Below are 11,232 nucleotides of genomic sequence, written 5' to 3' on the forward strand. Positions count from 1 at the left end.
CGGGACTAGTTTTCGATATATGAATCAATGTCTAAAGGAACAATTATATTAGGGAATAATGCCTCTCGTGGGATCACTGGTACTGATAAGATCAAGCATATTAAAATGTTCGGTGGAGTTGTGAAAGAATTGGATAATGTCCAAGACACATACTAGACTTAAAAAAGAAATCAGATTTTATCAAGTACTCTAGACGTAAAAGGGTACAAGTAAACTGCTGAAGGTGGAATAATGAGGATCAATAGGGACTCTCTTGTGGTGATAAAAGGTCAAAAAATGATTGTCGAGATTTATGTCCTGTAGATTCAATAGTTCTAGATGATGAAATTGTTACTTTCACTTTCTTGTTGGATCGAAATGGAGAAAAATGAGATTTTATGATGAATAAGACATATTGAAGCTTTGTGAGTCTGATGAATTTAGGAAGAAAAAGATAATTCATTTTGGCACGAGGATTCATGGTGCCAAAGGTTAAAAAATTAGAGCTCTATTGGGGAAGAACATAAGGTTGATTTAGTTGTTCATGCCATATATTTTTTTATTGAAAGCATAGACATCGTTGATTTTCGAATCATATAGTGCATAATGTTATTATTCGTGGTGATATTGTTGTGAAAAAAGTTGATACTTTTTATAATGCTATTGATTTGATGACTTTGCATAATGTTATTATGCTTTAAAGAATGCATATGTAAAATTGGTCATTTGAGTACTCTTTAATAGTTAATTATATACTTCACTTTAAATAAATATAAATTATATACTTATTTCATATTTTTTACTTAGGTTGGCGATGGGAAGAAAGAATACACGGATGATAACATTGATGATATTCGCAAAGAATGGGTATCTTATGTGGCAAACTTTATTATGTCGTGATATTTTGTATCGACATATGATTAATACAATATTTTTGATAACTTAATGTGAATATATTGTATGCAAATGGATTGCTTATATATAATATGATACATAGATTTAGTATTATGAGGCATTAAATGTGATTTAGTTTGATTATTTGTCAATCTACAATATATATATATATAAAATATATATATATATATATATATATATATATATATATATATAATTTACGAAATACAATCACGACACACGAATGTGTGTCGTCTTTTTTAATGACTTGTGCTTCAATGACTCTCAATGTAAGTCATACATGCGTGTCATAAATTTATGACACACAAATGTATGTCATCTTAATTTATGACGGGGGCTTCAATGACGCTCAATGAACGTCATAAATGTGTGTCATAAATGCGCGTCATAGATTTATGACACACAATTGCGTGTCATCTAAGATTTATGTCAGTGGCTTCAACGACAAGCATTTGTATGTCATCCGCACCCATAGATGACGTGCAATGAGCGTCATTAAAGGGGTTTTTTCTAGTAGTGATTGTAATCTCGCTCAATCTTACAGAAGTGACTACGGATCCATATAGTAAGCAACTGAACACATCTAGTGAAGTGGCTACTCTCTGCTCTTTTACAATTGTTAAGAGACCTGGAGGTTTCTACTAAGACTGCATGAACATGATTCACATTCTTTTCCAACCGCTCAAATAAATCAACAACGGCTGAGTCTATATGGAAAAGAGACCTAAAGGTTTCTACAACTGTTAAGAGATCTGAAGGTTACTTTATGGGGTTTCTTTTCCTTGTAATTTTTTTAGTTCTGTAATTTGAGCCTGCTAAAAAATAATAAAAGTTAGTTAATTTTAAATTCCATTGATATATATATATATATATAATATATATATATATATATAATTACATTTGTATATACACATAAACTAAGGCCACATAACCATATAAATATAATATATAGGCATATATGCATAAACATGAACCCACGTCACCATATAAATATAATAAAATATGTATAGACACTCAAGATATACATACGCATATTTAAACATTCATGCACACCTAATAATATATGTAATATGCGCATCATATATATATATATATATATATATATATATATGAAACTATGGTAAAATCCCAAACAAAATGAGTATCTACACATATAAATAGATAGAGATGATAAATCCTAGATAAAATGAGTATCTACATATAAATAGTCAGATGACTATTTTATAATTTTTAATAGTATGGTGACTCAATAAAACAACATCTTATAATTAGGGATCATTTTATAATTTTCAATAATCAAGATATTCATTAAAACAATATCTTATAATCGTATTTGTGTACTTTACCCTACTGTTTATTAACAAAAATGGTTAAAACCATTAATATCTCATAGACAGTGGTTCTGTTGATATCAGTCTCCTATGTTTTGAGATTGCTGCACCTTATAGGGTCTGATTATGTTTTGGATGTGTCTAACATTGTTATACGCCAGATGGATCAAAAAGGATATGGTCCTACTTTCTGAAATTACGAACTTTTATAAATTTAATTTTTTAATATTGTCATATTTTTAAAATTTTGTAATTTTGTATTTTTTAATTAATTTTTAATATAATATTTTAAGTTGACACTCATAACATAAAATCTTTTGTTTCTATATAGTTGTATGTGTTTTTTTAAAATAAAAATATCGAGGAAAAGAAGAAGAAAAAACCTTTTATAGAAACTGAAGATGTTACAATTTTTTTTAGAAAAAGTAAACTGAAAATGTTATTATAATGGCCAATAAAGTAAAGTTTTTGCAAGTTGCAATATATATGCATAACAACGACATCTACTGCACCAATGAGGAGAAAATCTCCTGACCATTATATATTTGATTTTTTTGTAAAGATATATATATATATATTGTCTTATCTCTAATTTACATGCACCATTTTTCTCATTATTTTGCTGTTATTTTTCCTCCTTTACAAACATTACCCGCTACAAGTGGTGAAACTCATTAGAGAAAAATCGAATTTAATTCAATTGATTCACAATCAACCTTAGGAGGTGGTAAATTCGATTGATTCATGCATACAATCAATCTTAGGAGGTGACATTCGACAAATATCGAGTTTGGACCATCGAATTTGTAAACATTCACTCAAGTTTCCATCAAATTTGGGATTAATTTTTTTCATTAAACGACATTGCCAATAAGGTACATGAAAAAAAAGAAAACAAGATGCATGAGAAAGATGGTTAATAAATAGACATTCATTTACTCCAATTCTTAATAGCCTGCAACACTGCTTGTTTCACCACTTGTGCATCAATAGACTCATCTTGTTCTTCATTCTGCCAAAACAAATATATACACATCAATACATAATCTTGTAGAATTGATGTATGAATGAAGATAAGTTGAGAGATTCTTACTTCACCACCAACAGCTTGTAACCGGAAGCTATCTGTGCAAGAAACCCTAGCTTCAAGAATGTTAAGGCCCAGTTCTTCAAAGGCTTCCAATAAAGAAACAAGCAGACCAGGGCAGGTGTTTTCTGAGAACACATTGATAAGAAAACCCTTGTCTAGGGTTTCTACTGTAACCTGCCATGGATTCTGATGATTTGAAGATTGAGCAGCAGCTGATATATCTCGATTCAGTCTTTCAACTTTCTTCTTTAGCTCTTCAATGTACTTTGATGCATCCACTATGATTGTTGTTTTGTTCACCTGCCATTTGTTCAATGAGCAGTGAGAGTTTGTAATGGAAGATTACATATAGAAATGGAAGAAAAATTATAGGGTTTTACAGCATGAGAATTTGTGATTGAACGAAGAAGATGAAGCTTCTGATGCAGTGATGCTCTCTTGTCCTCCCTCGAAACCATTTCTTCTTCTTCTTCTTTTTTCTTTGTATGATTTTGCTATCTTATCCTCTCTTCTCCTTCATATTTCTCTTTGTTTTTTCAACTCTCTGTAATGCTCCCAGAGGGGATGAGCTCTCAAATCTATATAGGATCCCTCCTCTTTGGTTCCCACATGAATGCCTTAGTTTCTTCCCACCATAATATAATATAGACTCCCTGTCATTTTACCACAATGCCCCTTCTAATTTTCTCTCTCTATATATATACATGCCTAATCAAGTTACCTCAATGATTAAATAGATGGTTGTTATCTTTAGAGGTCTCAGATTCGAGCATCAGAGACAAAGGTGATTGAACTTTCATTGTCAAATGGTTGAGAATTTTTAAAACACATACTACTTGTAATCAACTTAGATTAATATATATATATATATAGATAGCAAATATTAAGATTTAGATTCAAGGAAACTTGTCAAGGATAGATGTTATTGAGCTTTTCTTAAGGAGAGAATTCCAATTTGTACAAGGTGATATCGGAATCATTTAATCACTAGGTATATGTTGGTCATTATTTATATCTTGCATGTATGTTTTATAGTCTATATTCGAGATTCCTAAATGTTCTGTATAATATTGTGTTCGAACTTGGATTGTCTCTTTAAGATGCAATAATATGCACTATATATAGTCTTAATTTTAGACTTCTTCCTCTATTTTCATAGCGAAGAATCATACTAGATACCCTCATCTATGTATTTTAATGATTTAAATAGAGATTAATTCGGTCAAACCATCTAAGATCACAAGGGTAAAATTTTTTTTGGGACAAATATTTAACAATGTTGCATTCTTTGTAGGAAATGTGGAGGATTGAAGTTGAAATAAGATTGGAAATTGAACTTGCTTCAGACATGCCCTCGTACTCTTACTTTACATGTATATTACTAGTGACAGATCCAGAATTTTTTTTGAGATGGGTACACATACATTAATAAAATAAAATTTTCGTATGGGGTGAATATAATAAATAAATAATTAATTAAAGAAAATTTGGATTCTAGAATAGACACGTACTCATACTCTACGTACTCATACTCTTCCATGTAAGAGGGTAATTGAGGGAAATGCCATTGGGTGAGAATCATATGATGAGGTCTCTCGTGAAGTGAAAAGAAAATGGGCATCGAAATAAGTGAAACAAAAGGATGAATGTTTTAGTTTTGTGATATATGGGAATGCCTCCAAACACTCCTCACGGGGGACTTCGTTCTTACACTCTTCCCCCATTCACCAGCTAACCGTCACTCTCTTTGTCTTCTCCCCCTCTCTCCACACATGCCATTCTTTCCCACATACATACATACATACTTGAACTCATTGAACGACCTCATTGGTAAAACGCAATGTCGTTCTCTTTAGAGGTCCTGGGTTCGAGCAGCTATGTCTGTAAGGTGTGTGTGCATTATCAATTGCTAAGAAAGATTCTGAACAGATACTACCTTATAATCAGATACACGAAACCTAAACTAGGTATCCATCAATGATAAGAATCCCTCCCTATATCCAACTGAACTGAAGTGAATCTGCAGCAAGCAATAGGAGAATTTCTGATCAAATCTTTAGCCATTGTCCAATGAACATGTCACGAGATGTTTATATATATATATATATATATATGATTGAATCATATACGTGAGTTTGTTTGTTTTATTTTTCATTTGATCATATGCACAAGAGGGCTATGTAGCTAGTTTGGATGAGTTTGCAAGAAATTGTAGCATTCTCTCCATTCCACAGGGACAAACGACGTGCCCACATATTCACATGTGTGCCCTTAATCATTACAACAAAACAATACTCTCCATACATAAACCTGCGCCAACCTTGTCTCTTGCCTTCCATGAACTTGCTCTTTAGTTAAGATCGAACATCGATAAAATTATGGGAGAGATGAGTTCTCTCCACTCCTTTAGTTCCATCACGACTTACATATACTATCGAATTAAACCCTGATTCAATTGTGTTTGATGAGAATAACCGGAGTTGATTCGATCAGTTGAATATTTATTTAACACGTCGATAAAAATCGAAGTTCGAGTGTGACCTATGACCCCCATTTGATTGAGTTTGATGGGTGAAAGTTAGTTACAAAAAAGTTGGAGATCTAGAAATTTCTCTTTTGGATTTGATTAATATTAATTATGTTCACATGATTCAGAACAAATAGTAGCATGGAAGATTAATTGAATAATATTAATGCCACGTTAAACCCTAATTAATGTCACGTAAAACTTTAATTTTAGTTTAATTGTATAAGTAAATTCTTTATTTTGTTTCAATTAATACATATTTCTTTTTAAAATTAAACGCATATGTTTATTTCATATTATATAATCTTGTGTGTATATAATATGTAAATATAAAATGATGTTACATCTTTTGTAGTTTGTGAAAATTAAATCAAATCTAAACTTTATGCCCACAAATATATAAAACCAAAGTTTATATACCATATTATACATTTGATGAAATTTCATGTGTAATTTTAATATATATCTTTTAAACTAAAATTTCATTACACTAGCCGTGATATATGTTATTTCTTTTGAAAAAACGAAAGATCTCTTGATATATATTGTAGACACTCGTTTTCGCTCGGTCCTTTTATTTTTATTTATTTATTTTATATTATTTTATCCTTTTTATAGTTTTTTACAAGCCCAAATTGGGCCCCAAAATTACATTACAGGCCCAATTACAAAGGGTCATCCGACCCAAACCGGTCCAAATCGAGGCCCAAACAACCCAGCCAGCCCAAACCAAACCCTAGTCGAGCTGAAACATTTAGAGTTTGAAAACCTAAGTCTCCAAGTCTTCTTCCGCTGTCGCTAGAGCAGATCGTTACCAGTGAAGTCGCACTCCGTCGTCTTCGTTTTACCTGCTCCACGATCATCATCTACAGTAAATGAAATCATATCAGAAAAATCAAGAAACAAATAAAGAAAAATCAAACCTAATCACGAAAAATTCGGGGCCTTTAAAGCCCTGATTTTCCTCACCTAATCCACACACCTTCCAAGCCATCATCACCTCTCTGCCAAGCTTCACCAAACACGCAAAGATGAAATATATAACGTGCAAAAAATCAAAAAGAAGAGGAGATTCGGTTTTTGGAAGGGAGAAAAAAAAAAGGGAAGTTCGATTCAAAACAAATATAAAAAAAGGAGAATAAGGGGTTTTGGTTTCGAATAAAAACAAGAAAAAAGGGGGATTCAAAAAAAAATCAAAAAGAAAAGGGGAGAGAATAGAAAGCTTACCTTCATCGCCGGTCACTGGGAAGCCAAAAAGACTTCATTTTTTTTTGTTTTCGAAAGGTATAAACCTAAATCTAGGCATTTTGGTTGAGTTTTAAGAAAAATAGGTTTTGGATTCGAGGTTAAGAGGGAGAGATGATCATTTTGATATGATTTGTTTCTTCTTTGGCCACTGTGAACGGCGGTAGAGCACGTCGGCGGCTGGAGGTTTTCCTCTCATGCAGAGAGAGGTTGAGAGAGTTTTCTCTCTTTCTCTCTCATTTAAAACAAAGAAAAAAAAAAATGAGAGGGGATAGGAGAGGGACAGCTGAAAAAGATGAAAGAATAATGAGGGTTAGGGTTCCCTCAAATGCTATAATGGGGTGTCTAAATCCTATCTAAAACTATGTCATTTTGGGAACTAGGGTTTCACTGAAATCGATGCATGGTCTAATCACGCAAAGAGGATCTTTTAATCACTTTGTAAAATTTTGTTTTGTGATCAAACGAAATTCTAATTTCTTTTAATTTGGCCTTTGAACTTTACATGCGATACGTTTCAGTCACTATTTTAATATTGTACGTTTTGGTTTATTTACGCATTTGGTCCTCACTTGAGTTTATTATGTTTCTGATTTTACCTTGTTATTTTATGCATGTTATATTTTGGCCACCATGGTTTATTGGTTTTTATTTATTATAATTTACCATGAAATTTTAAATAATTTCGTTTTGGTCCTAAATATAATAATTTATTTCCATTTTTAGTGCTTGTATTCTCTGTTATTTACATTTTCACCCTTTTATTCCATGATTATTGTAATTTTTGTTCTTTAATCTCCTTCACTTGCATTTTTGTCATCAAATTTTTAGTATTTAATTTTCTTTTTATGCACCTCATTTTCTGATTTCTTTCGTTTTGATCCGTTGTATATATTTATTGTTTATCTTTATTTTATTTTATGCTTATGTTATTTATTTCTTGTTCCTCACTATATTATTATTTTTATTCGGTCTGATCTGATAAATTACACATTAGTTGTTAGATTTAGGTCCTTATTCATTTACAACATTATTTTAAATTTTAATATGGAGTTGTTATGGTCTATTTATATATTTAGCCCTTATATTTATTATTCAATCATTTTGATCCCTATACTTTTCATTGTCTTATTTTATTTTTTATATATGCATATTTATTTATATTTATGAAGTACCTTATATATTTATTTTATTATTTTTAACTATTATATATATATATATATTCACATATATATATATATATATGTGTGTTTTAAACTTTATAGATATAATATAATTATTGTTATCCTAAGTTAAAAGTGTATATATATATATATATATAAAAGTGGGTATAAAGATATATAATTTTATTTTTATATTACACTTTTTATACATATGTGCTATATTATTAATCTTTACTTACTAAGTATAATATAATATAATATAAATAATATTATATATATGCTAATTATATCATTATGTTTATGCATACTATGTATGTAAATGTGTAATTTGGTACATATCAGTTTAGGTTCTATTTTAATTGAATTGCATAATATCCTCATAAGCATTTCTTGACTCGAATCGAAATAATTTGACTAAGGGTAATATTCGTTCATTTTAAGATTGTTGTGAAGTGACTATCTTAACTTATAAGAAAGTTACTTTCGATAATCTTAGAATGAAAGTGTATCCCATTAAGTGACACGAACAAAATTGATTACATTAAAATTTGGGGACTGAGAAAAATATCATGATCTTTTAATTAAATTCACTGAGAAAAGAATGTTAGATTGAATCTAAGGTCTAGTCTCGATTTATTTAAATAATTGAACATCCTTATTCTCATTAAAGGTTGGTAAAATAATTAATTAATCGTATTTGTTTGATGTATGTATTTAACTTTCATTTTATTTTTTGTATATTTTTTAATATGATCTCAAAAATAAATAGCAGTCGAATTAATTTTAGGACGAAAATAATAATATTTCTTTATTTCGATTGGAGTAACAAATGACTGCTTTAAGGCATGAGAGTTCTTTTCTTCTTGATAGAAAATAATCAAATATTGTTGTTTTCTGTAAGGAACATGTTTAAAAAAGGAAATCTTAATTTTAATTTGTTTTATTTTATTCTATTGTTATTTATACATTTTATTTTAAATTAATGAATTTTAGGAATGAAATTATAATATTTATTTATTTAGATTGTAGTTGGAATTGACTGCTTTAAGACATGAGAGGTCGATTCTTCTCGATAGGAAATAATTAAATATTACTATGTTTCATCCTAAAATTCAAAGAATATTATTTAAAGGGATCTTAAATTAAATTAACTCGAATTCATAAATTTCATTGCAAAGACAACTAATTAATTGACTAGGTACCGATTTAGGGCGTTGTAGGGGTGCTAATTCATCCCCACGCGTAACTGACTCCCGAACTCAACTTTTTGGTAATGCAGACTGTAAATTTTTTGTTTTAATTAATATTTTTATTAAAATGATAAATACGTTTTTGGGTGCCCAATCACACCCTAATCAAATATTGGGGCACTCCTCGAACCATGTTTTATTATTAAAAGGTCACTAAATTATTCGAAATGACATCTTTTAAAAATCACTTTTAAAAAATTAAATTTGTTTTTTTAGAAAAATCGTTTCGACAGCTTGGCGACTATTTTTTAGAGAGTCAAACCGATTAGTCAATTAATTAATTGTCTTTGCAATAAAAATTACTAGTTCGTTCTAGTTTTTGATCCCTTATTTAAATAAATTTTATGTTTTAACTACTAAATAGTTGTATTGATTTCTTTGTTAATCTTTTCAGATTAAATAAATTCTTAAGAGTTTGAGAATTTCATTTTATGTTGGTTGTGTGTGTTTTTTATTTTCCTCACACACTGCACAATTGCATTTGCATAACATGAGCTAAAACTCCGCTCCATCCTATTTAAGTAGGAGTGAAAAACTACTCCATCGTGTGGTTTTGACCTCCGTATGGGATAGTGGAATGCTACTGGGCTCATGCCTTATGATTCTCGTGATGGTTTTCACCTCCATGTGGACATATGGAGGTGTGTTCCCTCGAATTGAACTCGATCCAAAAGCTTGTGATGGGCTAGGATTGAGAGTCTGGTAGCCCAAAGGGGCATCGATAAGGACAATTCGAGAACCTCTTACTTTAGAGCCAAACCAAACATATAGTGAACCTAGAACCCGAACCTAGGTAAAGCCCAACCAAACCTTAAGGCCCAACCCAAACCTTAAGAATCCCGTGAGGAGAGTACACAAGGAAAAACTCTTTAGAGTCTTTTAAATTTTGTTATTTTTCGAATAAATGTATGCGAACTAGAGATCATGTGGTTAGGTTTATATTTTGAATAAGCATGTGAACTATATGGCATGAGGTTAGGATTTTTATGTTAAATAAAGCATAGGGGTAGAAATCATGTTTGGGTAGGATTTGATAAAGCATGATCGGGTAATCAACCTATAAGGGTAAGTTTTATCCAATGCTTATAATACTTACTATCTTATTGTTTATCTTATGTGTACTAACTAATTTTTGTTTTATGTCTATTTTATTTTGATTTTATTTTCTTGCATTTGCATCTTCATGTCATTCAAAGATGTTAATTCTCAAGTGATTGACTAAGTAATAAGATCGTTTATAATGAGATAAGAAGTTATTAGCCATGTACTCAAAACCAAGAGATCCAAAGATGTTCAAACGATCCATGAAGAAAGACTTCTAATGAATGAAGAAATTTGAAGTTGATTGAAGATTTCCTTTGAAGACACAAAGGCTAAGATGTTTCCTCAAGAGATAGATGCAGTCATACCAGGGACAAGAAGACCCTTCATGAAGACATAAAAACCACCTCACATTGGAAGTAAAAACCCTTCAAGAAGGACATTTGTCATCATCAAATGTGAAAAAAATACACTGATAACTTTGGATGCAATGTTAGATTCCATGACTAATGCAGCTCAAGGAAATGAAAAATGAATAATCGAAATTTTATTTTGATTACCTGGGGTAATGAAACCTTGTTGTCTAAATGAAAGTTGTTCTATAGTGGTCACTTATGGAATTAACACCTTTTGCATTTGTATTTTGCATCTACATTTGCAATCACACTACTTTAATTTAAGCATTTTTTAC

General features: G+C 30.5%; 1 protein-coding gene across 1 annotated transcript; it reads right to left on the minus strand.

Moving 5' to 3' along the window:
* Positions 1 to 3,156: 3,156 nt before the first annotated feature.
* On the minus strand, positions 3,157 to 3,924 carry LOC120136542. The gene is made up of 4 exons (XM_039152542.1): positions 3,829 to 3,924; positions 3,696 to 3,777; positions 3,319 to 3,615; positions 3,157 to 3,237 (listed from the first exon to the last, which is right to left on the minus strand). The coding sequence occupies exons 2-4, from the start codon at positions 3,771 to 3,773 to the stop codon at positions 3,157 to 3,159; spliced, it is 456 nt and encodes a 151-aa protein (XP_039008473.1). The 5' UTR covers positions 3,774 to 3,777; positions 3,829 to 3,924.
* Between the last annotated feature and the right edge of the window lie 7,308 nt (positions 3,925 to 11,232).

This window comes from Hibiscus syriacus, unplaced genomic scaffold (assembly GCF_006381635.1).
Source record: "Hibiscus syriacus cultivar Baekdansim isolate YM2019G1 unplaced genomic scaffold, ASM638163v2 tig00110633_pilon, whole genome shotgun sequence".
NCBI classification, from domain to species: domain Eukaryota; kingdom Viridiplantae; phylum Streptophyta; class Magnoliopsida; order Malvales; family Malvaceae; genus Hibiscus; species Hibiscus syriacus.

Coding starts and splice junctions, on each gene's coding strand:
- LOC120136542 (XM_039152542.1), bottom strand. CDS start 3,773: ATGGTTTCGAGGGAGGACAAGAGAGCATCACTGCATCAGAAGCTTCAT. Junction 3,616..3,695: donor CAATCACAAATTCTCATGCT/GTAAAACCCTAT, acceptor AACAAATGGCAG/GTGAACAAAACAACAATCAT. Junction 3,238..3,318: donor TACAAGCTGTTGGTGGTGAA/GTAAGAATCTCT, acceptor TTGTTTTGGCAG/AATGAAGAACAAGATGAGTC.